Raw genomic sequence first — 17,103 nt, forward strand, 5'->3', positions numbered from 1 at the left:
AGGTCACAAAATAACCAGCAGTCCGACATGGTGTCAGGACCAGAATGGAAACAGGACCCACTCGAGTAGCGTTTCTCACAAGTTTCATTAGAATAAAGGACAAGGGTTGCGCCCACGATCCGGGGATTGCTGGACGCGGGAAGCAGGTCAGCCAGGGGAGGAGAGTAGACGTGGTCGAGATCAAAAACGGATCCTTATTCGGAACGGGAGAACAGATGTGGTCAAGATCAAAACAGATCGTAGCGGGAGACGAACAGGAGTAAAATGACGGGACAGGCGAAAAAGGGCTTGCCGTGTAAAAACAGAGATTTGCAGACGGACCGACAAAAGGAGACGACAAGGCAGAGTTTAAATACTGACAGGGAGCCAATCCGTCAACAAGCTGCAGCTGGCGCAACACAGGCGGGGCCAATTGGGGCCATGGCAACCGTGACACCGTTTGAATGGAAAACAAAAATGTGTTACTTCTATACACCCTCTATTTCTTCAAAATATAAAGGAATTTTACAGATATTTTCTGGGATTGCTTAGAGATATGAAATTTCTGGAGAAGTATTCAGACAGAAATAAAATTAATAATTGGTTGGGAGTTGCGGTTGGACCCAGTGTCCTATGTATTGGGAATTTTATTGACTGGTCAATGCAACTATGTACTAGGGGTAATGCTTCTGGTAGTAAGGAAAATGATCACAGTTTCCTAGTTGAAAGCACAACCCCCTGACATAGAACAATGTAGAAACAAATTAAATCAAATGTACATTATGGAAAAAAATCACTGCAAGACTTTAATTTAAAGTGGATCAATTTGAGAAAAGATGGAAGCCAATTACAGTGGAACCTCGGTTTTCGAACAAATCGGAGTCCGACCAAAAATTTCGAGAAATTTTTGCTTCGCTGTTCGGTCAAAAAATCGGAGTTCGATCGGTAATGCGTGAGTGCGTATGCTAGGGTGCGATGCTGAGCGGCGTACGGGTGTTTTAGCCCCTTAGCCTCCGAAGAAAGTCAGTGCATTGCTACAGGTGAAAAAAGAAAAGTAGTGCGTACAACTATTGTATTTAAGAAAGAAATAATAGCAAAATATGAAGGAGGTGTGCGAGTGTCTGATCTTGCTAGGGAATACAGCATGGCCAAATCTACGATCAGTACGATACTGAGAATAAGGAGGCTGTGAAATCCAGTGATGTGGCTAAGGGAGTGAGTGCTATAAGCAAGCAACGGCCGTCCACCTAGGCCTTCTGCTGACCACCACAAAGGTAAGAAATCCTATCCATAATTCTTTTCTTTATCCTTTTTTTTTATTTTTACACGTTCATGTTAGCGTAATCTTTCGTACGGAAGATTACGATAACGCGGATGTTCAAGGTAAACAGTCAGGGAGTTGAAACGGATGAAAACGATTTACATTATTTTTAATGGGAAAAATGATTTCGGTGATCGAACACATCGGTTTTCAAACAGGGTTCTGGAACGGATTATGGTCAAGAACCGAGGTTCCACTGTATAAAACTTTTCCTTGATGTCCAAACACTTCACCCTTTAATTTTATTTCTTTTATTATCATTTTGTTGTTGTTGTTGTTGTTTCATTTGTTTGTTCTTGGAATTTCAAATGTATGTATTTTTATCATGTTGCATGATACGTGACTTAGCTCTGTTTAATTGTGTGTGAGAAATAAAATTATTAAAAAAACACTCCACTGTTTTCAAAAATGTTTTTTAAATTTCCTGAACAAAATAAGATCTGAATATCAAACATCAAAGAGAGGGTGCTTAAAAAGCTGAAAGATACATATTTTCTCTATCTTCTTGAGGTGGCTTTAAAATGTTGAAAGTAGAATTTTTTTTTCTATATTAAGTATATGCTAACAATGCCCAACAGAGGTCAAAGAGGCCTTACGCTTTTTTTTTTCACTGTGCCTATTATCTTTTATCTTACTTTTAACAGAGCTGTTTAGGGTGCAACACAGCGAATTTGAGGATCGGGGGAGTGCTGAATAGTGACGCCATGCTTGTCCTTGCAGGTTTTTTTAAACTTCTATTTGTCAATGTAGCATGAAAATGGTGGTGGTTAGCAAAGCCCCGCTTTAAGTAGCGTCCAAACGCCAACCCAAACCTAAGAAAGATGGAAAAGAAGAGTTTGTTTGAGCTTGTTTGACAAATGCACGTACTTGCACGCACATCATGAGCTGACAGAGACTGCAATGGTGACTTAAGCCAGGAGATGGCAGCAGAGAAAAACAAAAGTTCCAAATTCAGTGCAATTCCTTTGAATGTGTCTTCTCTCATAATGTGTGTCTTGTTTTTTTTATCCGTGGATGATGTTAGCGTTGACTCCGAAGAAATCGTGTTGCTTGCCCGTGTAAATGTGGTCCCTCATATCTAGAGGTGCGTAACTGAGGGAGTTGTTGAACGTGCGATGGGCATTGGACTTGGAATAATTGCCCTGCAGGTTCATAAGGTCTTCACGCGGACTTTTCTTCGCGCCGACATTTTTTCCAATAGGTCCGACGCCGGGCAGCACATTGATGATCTGCGACGGGCTTCGTGGGGGGTCTCGATCTCCCCCCTGCGTGAGGCTTTCGTCAAATCTCACTTTGGCTCCCTCCCTGCCCTCCGGTTTGGCTTTGGTTTCCCCGGCAGGCTGCGAGGTAGCAGGTTTGACGGTGCTTTGGGTTGGTTCCTTTTTGGACTGGGCCGCCTGAGCGTTGCGTTGGTTTCGGGTGGCGGCAGAGTTTTTGCATTCGGCTGCAGAAAACATATCGACGTAAGTGCTCCTCATGTTTCTCCCCTGTCTTCTTATCGAGACGTGTCTCATATTAGCAGGAAGTAGCATGTTGAGTGAAATATCTCTCTGGAGAAAAAGCCGTCATTAGGGGACAGTGGCATGCCATTGGACCCGATCGTGTATTTTTCTTACCTCTGTCCCCAGGCCCTGTTCCAGATCATCTCCGAAGTCATTCATTTTACCCTCCTTAAACCCTTAGGCGGAAAAAAAACCAAGATAGGCAACACAAGATAAAAAGAAAAACACTCAACCCAGAAAGAAACAGTAAATTGGTATGCCAGGAGCATGGCAGAGTAATCAGCACAGCCCAGAAAACCATTGACTGTTCTCTACTTAGTCTGGAGGACATCGCTAGCTTGCGATTCCGCATCACCTCTTTGACCTGATGCTCTCTGGTAGGTCCTTGCAGTTCCCTTAAAAAGGACTACTAAAGACAGTTTCTGCCTCAGGGTCAACACCACCCTAAACAAGTGAATAAGACTGAAAAATATACATCTTTCCAATGTATAGATAAACAGGTATTCATAATTAATTTCTTGACTTGTTTTGGATTTTTTTTTTTTACTTACTGACTTTTTTTTCTGTATTTATCCTTTCTAGATAGATAGATAGATAGATAGATACTTTATTCATCCCCGAAGGGAAATTCACATTTCCAGCAGCATCCCTTCGCTGAGAACAATACAATAATAAAGCAAAAAGAATACAATATACAAATACCCAGTGTGACGTGCAAATGCCCACTGTAGCGTGTTATATAGAATATCTAAATAGTGCTACACAGAATACATATTGCAATAAAATGCGGTAATATGCAATGTAGGTGGTGTGGTTTAATGTGGGCTTTTACTCTGCCGGGTAGAGTTAAAGAGCCTCATGGCATAAGGAAGAAAAGATCTCTTCAGTCTGTCCGTAGTACAAGATAGTGACAGCAGTCTGTCGCTGAAACTGCTCTTCTGTCTGGAGATAATGCTGTGTAGTTCTAAATATTTATTACGCGTTTATCCCGGAGTGCCATGTTTAATCTTGTTCACTACATTTACGTCATTTCTTTGTGTAAATATTGTGTAAATTATAACTATAACCATATCCTCCTTGTTTTATAACCTTATCTTCTCTGCTCCTTATCTTCTTGGTTTCTTTACCTCACTGTGAGGGAGTGAAACTGGAGTGTCATGCCCAATTTCGTTGTCACAATATGTTAACCCATTTTGTAACAATGACAATAAAGATATATTCTATTCTATTCTATTCTATTTTACATTATTAATAAAGACAATATCAATTCTAGACAGTTGATTGCTTGGAAGGCCCATAACTTCCTGGGGCCCTAGTGTTTCATGAAAAATCATTTTTGTGTATTGTGATTCATTAAAAATATGTTTTTGTTTTTATTCCCATGATTAATAACACATAAAACAATTTATTTAACATGATCATTTCAAGTGATTCTCTTCTTGGGGCCTCAATGATTATCAGGGCCCCCAAGTGCTCAATAAAAAAAAAGTAATAAGAATTTGCTTTTGTGAAATTACATTTTCAAACGGTTTTTACCTCTATTATACTTGTTTTGACTGGACATTGCCCTTCCCAAGCAGCGGGTTGTCAGGACCAGAACAAAAACAGGACCAAATTGCGTTATGTTTCTCAAGTTTTATGAAAGGAAAGAGAAAGGGCTGCGCCCACGATCCGATGTTCGCTGTGCGCAGGAAGCAAGTCGCTCTCGTACTCGAATTGTGATCCAAACGCGGAAGTGGATCTTCTGTAGTGAGCGATGACGGTGTCAGGGGCGGAAAACCGGTCGGTAGCCGGGACTGGGAGAGCAAGACGTGGTCGGGGTCGAAACAAGTTGTGAGACGGGATGGGAGAGCAGACGTGGTCGGGATCAAAAACGGGTCGTAAGTCGGGACGGCGAGCAGACATGCTCGGGATGAAAACAGGTTGTAGCGGGAGACAAGCAGGAGCAAAAAAAACGGGACAGGCGTGAGTCAGGGTCAAAAAAAGGCTTGCCTAGCATCCACGGAGATTCGCAGACGGACTGACAACAGGGGATTGACAGGACAGGGTTCAAATAGTGACAGGGAGCCAATCAGAACCGGCGGCGGTTGGCGCCAATTGAACAGGCAAAGGTGAATCGCATCGGTAATCATGATAATTACGTGTTTATCCCGGAGTGCCATGTCTAATCTTGTTGTAAACAATGTTCACTTCATTATCATTGGCAATAAGAAATTTTAATTCTAAACAGTTGATTGCTTGGAGGTCCCATAACTTCCTAGGGCCCTAATGTTTCATGAAAAATCATTATTGTGTATTGTGATTCATTAAAAATATGGTTTTGTTTTTATTCCCATGATTAATAACACGTCAAACAATTTATTTAACATGATCATTTCAAGTGATTCTCTTCTTGGGGCAATAACTATCAGGGTGTGCTCAATAAAAACAAAAGAAAAGTAATAAGAATTTGCTTTCCCGAAATTACATTTTGAAACGGTTTTTACCTCTATTATACTTGTTTTGACTGGACCTTGCCCTTGCCAAACAGTGGGTTGTTTTATGTCCTTACGGTGTGATTCGCAAAGCGGGAAAAAAGAAGCCCTTTCTTTTTTTTCAATTACCAAAAGTTTCAACCTTTTATCCACCAAAATACTCTGGAATGATAAAATGTCATATATGTAAAGAGTTTTTTTTCAAATGTTGACTTCACAGTTATGGCCTGCATGTCTACTTCTACTCATGAGCGGCTTGCTTCCCGCGTTCAGCGAGCACCGGATTGCGGGTGCTGCCCTTCCTCTTTCTATCAATAAACTTGTGGTTAACACTACGCATTTGGGTCCTGATTCCGTCCTGGTCGTGACATTAGCAGCAAGATGCCACGGAATTATATCAGCTCCCTCCAGGTAAGTCTCATGTTGTGTAAAATAAATGCAAAATTAGTGACGTACGAGTAGTTAAACGCACATTTATATAATAGTTCTTTTATTCTTACTTAGTTATACTCTGACTTTGTAAACCCATCTGAAGAAGGATCTAAATGAAGCTGCTCAGATTGTACGGAGGAATACTCTCAGAGAACAGATTTGCCATGCCAAGCTGTACAACCGTAGGGCCAAAGGATCACCCCTCGTCGTGGGAGACCGGGTGTTGATCGCCAACAGAGGTGTCCCAGGGAAACGCAAGGTTGCAGATAAGTGGGGGGGGGTTTGGGGTTTTTAAGGGTTATTGATCTATCTTCGTTATTCATTATCCATTATCCGTTATCGGTCAGTTCATTATATGCTACAAAGCCTAGGAGCCGGGACACTTACTCTCAGCCATAAGGCTAAGCTAAGGTCCTAGCCCTAAAGCCTTGTTGCGATCATTGCGAATGCACCGTTCCCGGAGGTACTGCAATACCGGGCCGATGTGTGGAGTGGACAGAGCAAGCTCTTATTCCATCTCCGGAATGCAAAAATCAAAAGGCCAAGCTAAGGACCTAGTAAAAGGCCAAGCTAAGGACCTGGCATCAAAGCCTTGTGAAAGGCCAAGCTAAGGACCTAGCATCAATGCCTTGCTAAGGCCAAGCTAAGGACAAGTCAAAAACTATAGAAATGATCCCTAAGAGTATAGTGGGAGTCGACCCCGTATGAAGTCATATCAGTCAAGCCTGATCTCAATGTCTATAGAGTCAAGGATTAGCACATTCGCCTAACACACGAATAGGCCATGGTTTAAGATCAGGTGGAAATATATGCTGGCGCCACCAGGCCGTACTTGCCCAAGACACACTACAGGAAATGGTGGCCCTGGGGGTTAAAGGGATCCCATTCACCCACCACCCACTTGGTGCAATGTCCCTTTAAGACTTTTGAAAGTAGTGACCATCTAGTCTGCACTTGCATCCAACTCTTGTTACGGTGTATATAATATATTTGCGGCATTTGGTGCTTATGTCCTCTCCTTACAAGGAACATGCAAACAAACAACATTTACCTTTATAGTGCATCTGATAAGAGGTGATCCAGTGCATCCTATCTATCTTCCTCAACATACTACTTGTCTTTTCGGAAGCTGTCAAATCACTGGGCAGGGGTGTGGGACAGGCATTCCGGACTGCCCTCACTGGTTTTTGACACTGAAATCCAGAATGCATAGAAAACGTCAAGTCCATCGGAATCATGTTCAAATATGCATAATAATTGATATACATCCAGGACGCTAATCTCTCCCATCCACTTGGCCGGCTGTGCCCTGGAAATGTCCGAAACTTCATGTCTGAACGGACCACCTGAACGAGGAAACAACCGGGTGTTATCGTTGCCATCCCGTGCCGTCCGTTATCCAAGCGTTGTCGCAGTACCTTTTGTTTTACTGCGCACAGCAACCTTCGGGGTGGTTGGACCAATGTTGCAGTTAAAATAGGCCGGGGCCCCCCTGAGCCCCGTCCGATGATCACCTGAAGCCCGGAATGATGGGAACATCTCAAAACGGCAGATGTGGGATGCATAGGGATGGTCTCTCGGAAGTGCAGTCTTTGCTGATATTTCCCTGTTTGGAAATAATTTTGCATGTTCAACTTGGGGTTAGAAACACACACATTTGAACAAATATCAGCTCAGTATATAATACTCACGCAATATTAACTTCAGTAGGATTTGGGATGCTAAGAAAGAACAATAATTACTATTTGTCTTGTCTGATGTAACTATGAGAAAATCATCACTAACAGCTGATCATTGAGGGGTGCATCACTTTTCTTTGTGACATCACTGATGACACAGTGACTCAGAGTTTGTCTGCGAAAGGAAAAGAGCAATCAGTAAACATGAGCTATGATTCATTTGTGAGCTATGGGAGGTGCGTGTCCATATGCTCACACGAGGCTGTCGTTTACAAGGGAGGTCTCCATCTGCCAGCAAACTCACTGTTGAGATGATTAAATCGAAGGAGAAGTTATTCCATCATGACATTTCTTTAGTATTTGAGTTGCAGAAAGGCCAAAATCAAATACGCAGTAAATACACTTAATCTCAACTGATTGCCTTTGGTTTAGATAGCGTTCGAAGATGACTCAAAATGGGACTTGCCAAGCTTTTTGTCATGCAATTGCCAAAACAAAATGTCTGCTTGCATGAATATTCATTGAATCTAGCATGGTATACATAGATGGTATATGGAATGACCATATTGACATGGCGATCATGAATATCTGAGCGTACTGTCAAGACCAGAACAGAAGGAGGACCCAGATGCGTTACTCACAAGTTTATTGAGATATAGAGTAAAAATCAACGGCAGTGATCCGGTGCTTGCTGGACGAGGGAAGCAAGCCGCTCATGGGATCGGAGCGTGTTCGGAATGCGGAAGTGGATCTTCCGGAGCGGGAGATCGTAGCGTAGTAGACGGAAAAAACGGTCGTTAGCTGGGACGGGAGATCAGAATGTGGTCGGGGTCAAAAAACGGGTCGTAGCCGGAGAAAGACGGGGAAATCAGGAACAGACGAGTGAGAAACGGGTGACAAAACGTGACAGATGGGAGTCAAAGTCAAAATGCTTGCCTTGTCCAAACAGAGGTTTGCTGACTGACTGACTAAGGTCGAGTGAGAGCACTGAGGTTAAATAGGAGGGGGAACCAATTAGGTAACCAGCAGCAGGTGTTGCCAAACGAGCGGGCACAGGTGAGTGTAATGAGTAATCAGGACACTTACGTATACTTTGAATTGTTATTGCTGCCAAACAAAACATTTTACACCTGTGAAACCTTTATATGTTTCAGAGAACATATGAGATTTAATTATTCATGAATAAACCTTGACATGAGGTAGCCCAGATGGTCAGAGTACTCAAACATGCACTGATTTCAGAAATTATCGCAGATTTGGATTCTTTGTTAAATTCCATCCATGCTGATCTCAGTCATCTGAACACACTGAACAGGTTGTTGTTGGATTCCCTTTCTGTCAAAATGTGTTTTCAAAAAAATCACCCAGTATTTCCTAAGATTGAAGGGTTAAAAGCATGGGTCTAAACTCAATTTACTTGGGGAACGCCAGAGCTAGGATCTGGGTTGGGTCAAACTAGGTTTTCCATAAGAAATTCAATATATTTTTGAACATCTCAACACAAAATAAGATGTAAACATATAGAATAAAGAATTATTATGAAAATAAATCAATCAACCAGTGATAAATAAAAACATATATTCATGTGGGCTGCACTTAATCCTAATAATGAGGCATGGTCTCAAATTATTATCCCCTGGGAAGGAAATGGCCCTGGGGTGCGAATTTGAGACCCATGGTGTAAAGGGAAGCAACCTCCCAAACACCTGCTCCAAGTGATTTTAAATTTTGTTTTGCAAAATCGTTATCAACAATTACACCAAGTTTCATTAAGATCAAAATGCGCTTGATTTGAATTTCCAGGTTTCTGTACTGATTTGACCCTACTTTACCTCCTCAGGTGCAGGCAGCCGGTCCAAAAGGTCCAGCCAGAGAGTCAGATATCTTGATAGCGTAGGCAAAGGTGATAAGGACCAAGGCTCTGGATCCGATAAATCCAAATGGACGTCCTTCAACAATAAAGCTAATAAGGTGTCACAGATTGATTGACTTGTGTAATAAGATGAAATGAAGCTCAGATTGTTTAGTTCACACAATGGGCTGCTTTAAAGCGCCTGCTATCAGGGTTGCACAGAAGCTGAAACCAAACGCCTAATTTGGAAGAGCTTGGTTTTGGTTACAAGGAGTCATCTTACACTGCAGTTGCAATGCACCCAAACGGAGAAACCTACTCTTCAAACTCAAATACTACATTTGCCACGATGCAATTTTAATGCATGCGTGCTCACTTACGGGACATAGATGTGGTGAAAAAGCATGAGTTCAATGTAAATCTGGCCTTCAATTATATACTTCCTACTTCCCTAACCTTAATCCCAAACCCAGGTAATGTCAAACTCAGTTTGGCCCGGGGGCCAGACTTAGACTTTATGTTCTCAGGTGGACAAAAAAATGTCAACGGGAAATATTTTGCTCTGTGTTTCAATGATTCAAAATGTTTATTATCATATGCACAGTAAAGAACCACAATTTTCTGCAAGATAAAATTCTTACTTTGCTGTCCACACAGTTGCCAGCGTAATAAAACTAAAATTATATACTTGTATACATAAAAGAATATTATGAATATTAAAAAGATGAAAATACAAGATTAACTCAAGATGAGTTAAAGCAATTTGATAAAAATAACATAAAACACAGTTGAAAGTGACGGTCGCGCAAGAATAGTCCAAGTATGGTCCAGTTTAAAGTGTCTGTGGTTTAATAATGTGTGCAGAACGTTTCTGCGGTGCATTGTTCGATCAACAGCTGTTTAAAATTCTGATAGCAGAGGGGTGAAAAATGTTCTTTACACGGGTTGTCCTGCTTTTCACACTCCTGTACCTCTGTCCTGAGCGTAGGAGTGTAAACAGTCCTTGTTGTAGGAGGGTGGGGTCCTTAATGATAGAAGCAGCCCTCCTATGGACTCTGCGGTGGTATATGCTCTGCAGAGAGGGCAGTGGAGTCCTGGTGATCCTCTGAGTCTTCTTAACCACTCTCTGCAGGCGTTTACGGTCCATGGCTGTGATGCTGCCGTACCAAACAGTGATGCAGCCGGTCAGGATGCTCTCCACAATGCAGCTGTAGAAGTTGCTGAGGATCTTGCTCGACATTCCAAACTTCCTTAGCCTTCTTGGGAAGTACAGTCGCTGTTGAGCTTTCCTGACCAGCTGTTTGGTGTTGAAGGTCCATGTGAGGTCCTCAACGATGTGCACGCCCAGGTACTTAAGTTGCTCACCTGCTTTACTTCAAGCTCTTGGATAAACAGTGGCTGATGAGGTCTCAACCTCTTCCTTATGTCCACTATCATCTCCTTTGTCTTATCCCTATTGAGGGTGAGGTTGTTGTCCTCACACCATGTCACCAGACTCGCTACTTCCTTCCTGTAGGCCGCTTCGTCCACTGCAGTGATAGGATGAGTGTCGTCGGCGAACTTCAGGATGATGTTGTCCTGGTAGGAGGTGACGCAGTCGTGCGTGAAGAGGGTGTAGAGTACTAGGCTTCATCATCCAGCCTACAAATGACAGATGATAAGGGATCTTTTCCAAGCATAAAACATTATTTTAGAAACAATAAAAATAAAATCATTTTCATGTTTAGGATTGTATGTGTTAACAATTGGTTTCTTTTAACAGTTGATTAAATGCAACTTTACTTTTAAACCAACCCACCACCAACATCACAAACATCAACAAACTCAAGTGGGAACTACGGATACAAATTTGCCTGCCTCAATTGTCATACTGCTTTAAAATAGATGAAGGAATTCAAAATAAGAGTTTTTTGCAGTGAACGGGCGATAACATCAGATCAAACTACTAGGCCTAATAAAGCTGAGAAAATATTGCACAATACAGTAATCCCTCGGTTATCGTGGTTAATGGGGACCAAAACCACCCGCGAAAAGTGAAAATCCGCGAAGTAGCGACGCCCCTTCAAAAATGCTTAAAAAAATAATAATAAAAAAATTATTGTTTCTTTTTTAAAAAATCTTTTATGATTTTTTTTTTTAGACCCACGAAGCTCTGAACTTGCGAATGTGGAACCGCGAAGTAGCGAGGTCCCACTGTATTATCTTTAATATGAAACAAGACCGGACTCTTCCACACATTTGCTGCCCTCTGGCGGCAGGAAGGAATATTTTGTTTGTATTTATAAAAAAGAATCATTGATAGATATGAGCTAGACTGCTGGAGACTTTTTTACATACCAGGAAATTTACAACAGGCTGGCATAATCTCATTCAACAGACCAGATCTGGCCCACAGGCCGTATGTTTGACATAGCTACCCTAAACCTAAACCTAACCCTAACCCTATCCCCAACCCTAACCCCTGTTCCCTAACCCCTAATGACCAATTTCCATGTAACAGACTACTTTTCAAAAATACTTTTCTATATTTTAGCTTGCATATATCATGAAACCAGAACAGACTAGTGGACCCCAGAGCATTCGTTTAAGTCTTTATTAAGGAAGCGTTCAGGGCTTGCTGGAGACGTGATGGCCGTCAGACGTCAGCAGCGGCGCCGGGGAGATAACTTCGGAACGAGTCCGGAATCGTAGTGCGGAAGTCAGGCAGGTCGTGTTTACCGGGGCTGGAGAGGAGATCAAAGCGTGGGATGGAAACAGGTCGGATCAGAGGCAGGCAGAATCGGGTGAGCAGGGTTCTAAATGAACGGGATATCAGGAGAAACACACAGAGTTACAAAGTGTACACTCTGACACTGCTCTCTGGACGCAGGCCGCTTAAGAGAGAAGTGCCAGCCAATCAGAAGGTGCCCACTCGGGCGCCACATGATTGCTCCAGGTGATCTGAGTTAGTAATCATGACAGACTTCTGTCAGGAAACGGACCGGGAAGCAGAAAGTCGGAACTCATGTGCTTAGACGATCTGTCACTTTAGTTAGGAAAGAAAAAGTAGTCCAACACAAAACCGGACCAAAAACAAAACAAAGCAGGTTCAAAGGCAGGCAAAATTACAATCTAGGCATTATTCAGGTCAAACAGACTTGGACAGGTTTTCCACAAGGTTAAGCAATGGTCTGGCAAGGGGCAGTCCCAAAAGGAGCGTTTAAGTACTTCAAAAGCAATCAGTCCAATGCGTCTCAGCCGGTGTCAAGGGGCGGGGCCAGCTGGGCGCCATGACAACCGTGCAGGACTTGACAGCATAACCTTTTGTTGTTGAAGGAATTTGGAAATGCTGTTCATGATAGGACCCTATTTGTTGTAAGAAACTATTGCTGTATTGAATAATAATAATATAATAAAGCAATATATTTGTTCCGTTTTCAGGAGGTTCAATCAGATTCAGTAGTTTATATGCGTCATTTTAAAACATTTTAATGAACATTCAATTGCTCGGCTTGTAGCAATACATTTTATTTGGCTCTCCGTTCGTTTGACTTTGACACCCGTGCACTAGCTAATTGTTTACCTTTATTAACATAAAGTTGAACGAATCTCCAGAGGCCAAACTTTACTTAAAAGTATTTGGCATGGCCACCCACTACTTCTTGTTTAAAGATAAATTTCCTCTATGTTGGACATTACACAATGCACAGCGGATTCATGGATCATTACTCCTCTCATTTGACTTTCAGCAAATTGGGATTCTCCAAAGATTGTTTAAGAGAGTCTCAGTAAAATATAAATCTTCAGCTAGCCAGGAGGCAATTATAAATTTCGTAGATTTGGTCCACTGTCTCCCAATTCCTCAAATTGCTCTGAATCAAATAATGCAAAGGTTTTAGATAGTGGTGGGAGCTTGGACTGTGTTGCACACACAGGAATACAAAAATAAATTCTTCCCGGGGATCAAAGCAGAGCTGCATAGCCTGTGGATGTGTTGGATGTGACCAATTAGCAGTGGAAAATGTCGCTTTGGGGCTTCTTTTAACACATCCATTCTCTTTGTTTAATGTTAGTCTCAGTTTTCATCATGGGATTGAACTGATTGGCAGATTAGAATTGAATAGAATAGAATATATCTTTATTGTCATTGTTACAAAATGGGTTAACATATTGTGACAACGAAATTGGGCATGACACTCCAGTTTCACATATTCACAGTGAGGTAAAAAGCCAAGAAGATAAAGGAACAGAGAAGATAAGGTTATAAAACAAGGAGGATAAGGCTATAGTTATAATTTACATGATATTTACACAAGAAATGTCGGTATGTAGAATGTTACATACAGTTGGTATCGTAATACAGTTGGTATCGTAAGGGTTGTGCAATTTTGCATTTGGTGCAAAAGTCATCATAGTGCAAAAAAATAGTCAACATATGCATTGGTGCAAACAGAGTCATCATAGTGCAGAAAAAAAAATGGTCAACATTGTGCAAGATCAACATTACAACAACTTAACACTATACATACTAATGTGCCTAAAGACATTTCGATTCCAGTTTTAGACATTTAGACAACAAGTCATTGAAGTCTCGCCTATTAATTTTTTAGGAAAGGTTTAAGATGCAATGCGACCTCTGTGGTGAATCTGTGGTTATGAATAAATCAAAGTGTGCACACAATTATTATCTTAAAATTATTTAGAGGCGTCATAGATTAGGTGACTCTATTTACTGTATTGTTTGTTATGATAATAATAACTCCAAAGTATTGTGCATGTTGTTGACCTTGGTATAAAACCTTGTACCTCCAAATAAGTTACTTTTCAGGAGAACCATAAACTAATGTTTGAACAATTACAATAGCATTATGAGAACTTTTTTTGAAAAGAAGAAAACATATTTGACTGGATTGCATCTGCTTCTGACTACCCCTTTTCGAACATGTTATGTGACATTATTTTGTTGTTGACTCATTGTTTTTGTCCTGTTTTTATTTTAATGTTCAAAATAAAAGTTTTCATTCATTCATTCATTCATTCATTCCTGATAAATGAGTACCGTAGCTTCCTTTTTCTTGCTTAAGTTCATTCAGTATTTGTCAGTTTCTCCCCCTTAGCTTACATGTTGTGTCTTAGTTTTTCAAATTGATCCCCCTTTGTCGGATTTCACAATTCCCACCTCGATCCATCCGATTATCCTCAGTAGGGTCGCGGGGGTGCTGGAGCCCATCCCAGCTGTCTTTGGGTATTGGGCAGGGGTCATCCTGAACTGGTAGCCAGCCAATCGCAGGGCACACAGGGACAAACAATTCACTCGCTCATTCACCTCTTGGGACAATTTGGAACAGCATATTAACCTGAAATGCATGTTTTTGGAATGCAGGAGGAAACCGGAGTGCCAGGAAGAAACCCACGCAAGCATGGGGAGAACATGCAAACTCCGCTCAGGAGGATTCGATCCCATGACCTTAGAACTTTGCCGCGGACGCACCAACCACTCATCCACCCTGCCGCCTTAATTCACACTTAATTACATTTTTGTAACCATAAAAAAGACAAGAAAAAACAACAACATATTTGTTTGGGTAGTTTTCATTATGGGCTTTATTACTAGATCCACAACATTTTTAAGAAAAAAAATTCTACCGGTTATAGGTTGTGTTATTATTGATTTATTGAATGCTTGACTGTTTATTTTCATTCATTCATTTAAAGGGGCAGTGTGTATTATTGAGCTTCTCACTGTAGTCAAAAAGCTCATTCATTAAAATAATATTGATTTAAATAGAAAGCAAAAATGCACAAACATGCAATTTAAAAAAAATACTACTAGGTCGAGGATTCAGCATTTATTTTACATAAGCCTCACCTGAAGGGAGCTGCCATAATTGTTTGTCATCTTGCTGCTGTGGGTACCCAAATGCCTCAAAAATGGTGCATTTTGGTCACTTTGAGTCTCTGTAGTTTGTATTATTTTTGGTTGCACTACATCAGGGGTGTCCAACTCATTTTAACTCGGGGGCCACACGATAGAACAAACATTCTGTAGGGGCCCGGACTAGTAGATTAAAGGGAAAGAAAAAGAGAGATAAAGAAATAAGAGAAAAAGGGAGGGAAAAGGAGAGAGGGCGGGACAAAGAAAGAAAAAGAGAGAGGGAGAGAGTGTGAGAAACAAAAGATAAAAAGTCGTGAGAGAGGGGGGAAAAGAAAGGGAGAGAAAGATAGAAATCCAAAGAGAAATAGAAAGACAGAAGGAGAGAAAAGAGAAAAGAAAGCGCGAAGGGTACGAAGAGAGAAAGAGAAAAGAGAGAGAAGGAAAACAGGAAGTTGGAGCAAAAGATGTTAAAAGACACAGAGAGAAAGAGACAAAGAGCAAGAAAGGAAGAGAAAAAGAGAGACACAGAGAGTGAAAGAGACAGAGACAGAGAGGGAGAAAAGGGGTGGAAAAGAGAGAGAGAGAGAGAGAGAGAGAGAGAGAGAGAGAGAGAAATAAATACAGGTACAGTGTCTTTGTTCGAGGCACCTGGCTTTGGCAACATCAAGTTGACACATTTCAACCTGCAGCCTGTTTTTCTCTTACGCTTCTCTGAGTGTTGTCTCGCGGGCCGGATTCAATCCCTTAGCGAGCCTGATCTGGCCCGCGGGCCACCTGTTTGACACCTCTGCACTACATCATACAGTGACATCTGGTGGTCAAATAATACACACTTGTCCCTTTCAACTTTCTTCCCTGTCAACTACTGAAGTCTAGTTGAATGTATTCATTCTACGACAGGCCATACACAACTGAAACAGCGATATCCAACATTACGCAAACCTAGATCAAAAAATGAGTACAGCGGACCCGACAGGAAATTCAGAGAGGGGGCTCTGTGTTTTTTTGATGTGTAACAATGGTCATGTTCAATATGAACACGGGGGATCCATTGCAACATATTTGCATCACCCAAAGATGCTCATATGCTGCATCGTTGTGCAGCAGCAGATAGGCAACCGCACCATTGTATGAGTAACCCATTTTATTAATTCTCTAGGAAGAATATGTTCATGTTTTCTAATAAGTTTACATGGATTATTGAATAGAATGTGAATTGAATTATTGAAATATAAATTGATCATTTAAGAACAGGGTTGGGTAGGGTTACCGTATTTTCCGCACTTTAAGGCGCACCGGGTTATAGGGCGCACCCCGAAAAAATAGTTTTTGGTCCTATTTTTGACATACATAAGACGCACCGGATTATAAGGCGCTACAATGGGAACATGGACAAAACAGTCAGATGGTTCAGTCAAACTGATTACCCCCTTAACATTCCCAAAGCTTGCAAAGAAGCAAATACGTGTCGTAGACACGTGCGGATGCGGTGTCCGTACGATGTCGCTCAAATGCATCGTTTCATCATTCGGAAGGTTAAAATCTTGGGATTCAAGAAATGCCAACCATTCCTTAGTTTCTATTTTCTTTTTCGCTCGCAACTTTACTGTATATATGGCAATAAACACTTGGAATTGAGTTTAATTTAAAAATAGATACTCCATTCCATCCATTATCTGCACCGCTTATCACAGAAACATCGAGTTCAGTCTGAAACAAGATAGAGGGATAATATATATAGCCGGAGTAGCTCACCGAAGTCGTTGTGTTCATAATAATGTGCAGTCGTGGTCCTCTTATATCCGTGAGTTTAGTAAATCCTGGAGAATAAAATATTTACAAATACAAAATAGTAAAAAAATGCTTTCTGTACGCCGTCAGCCACGTGCTATACGCATTTATCTTTTTCTGCCAATTGCAGGCTTTGTTTTGCCGTTTAACCCAATGCCAGCCTGTAAATGATAAAAAGGATCCGCCCCTTGACCTCCGAATAACTTTAGCCAATAGTGA

At 41.3% G+C, this 17,103-nt stretch overlaps 1 protein-coding gene and 1 pseudogene across 1 annotated transcript; both read right to left on the reverse strand.

The window, feature by feature from the left end:
- Positions 1-1,697: 1,697 nt before the first annotated feature.
- Positions 1,698-7,483, reverse strand: LOC148372713 (uncharacterized). Its single transcript, XM_088327298.1, has 6 exons — positions 7,400-7,483; positions 7,127-7,314; positions 6,975-7,054; positions 6,760-6,901; positions 2,917-2,978; positions 1,698-2,850 (listed from the first exon to the last, which is right to left on the reverse strand). The coding sequence occupies exons 2-6, from the start codon at positions 7,245-7,247 to the stop codon at positions 2,305-2,307; spliced, it is 951 nt and encodes a 316-aa protein (XP_088183424.1). The 5' UTR covers positions 7,248-7,314; positions 7,400-7,483; the 3' UTR covers positions 1,698-2,304.
- LOC148372714 (U2 spliceosomal RNA) lies at positions 6,150-6,319 on the reverse strand (annotated as a pseudogene).
- Positions 7,484-17,103: the final 9,620 nt, after the last annotated feature.

Source organism: Urocampus carinirostris, chromosome 2 (assembly GCF_059441175.1).
Source record: "Urocampus carinirostris isolate Australia breed hairy pipefish chromosome 2, RoL_Ucar_1.0, whole genome shotgun sequence".
Taxonomy (NCBI): domain Eukaryota; kingdom Metazoa; phylum Chordata; class Actinopteri; order Syngnathiformes; family Syngnathidae; genus Urocampus; species Urocampus carinirostris.

Coding starts and splice junctions, on each gene's coding strand:
- LOC148372713 (XM_088327298.1), bottom strand. CDS start 7,247: ATGTTCCCATCATTCCGGGCTTCAGGTGATCATCGGACGGGGCTCAGG. Junction 2,979..6,759: donor TTATCAGATGCACTATAAAG/GTAAATGTTGTT, acceptor TTTCCGCCTAAG/GGTTTAAGGAGGGTAAAATG. Junction 2,851..2,916: donor AACAGGGCCTGGGGACAGAG/GTAAGAAAAATA, acceptor CTTTTTCTCCAG/AGAGATATTTCACTCAACAT.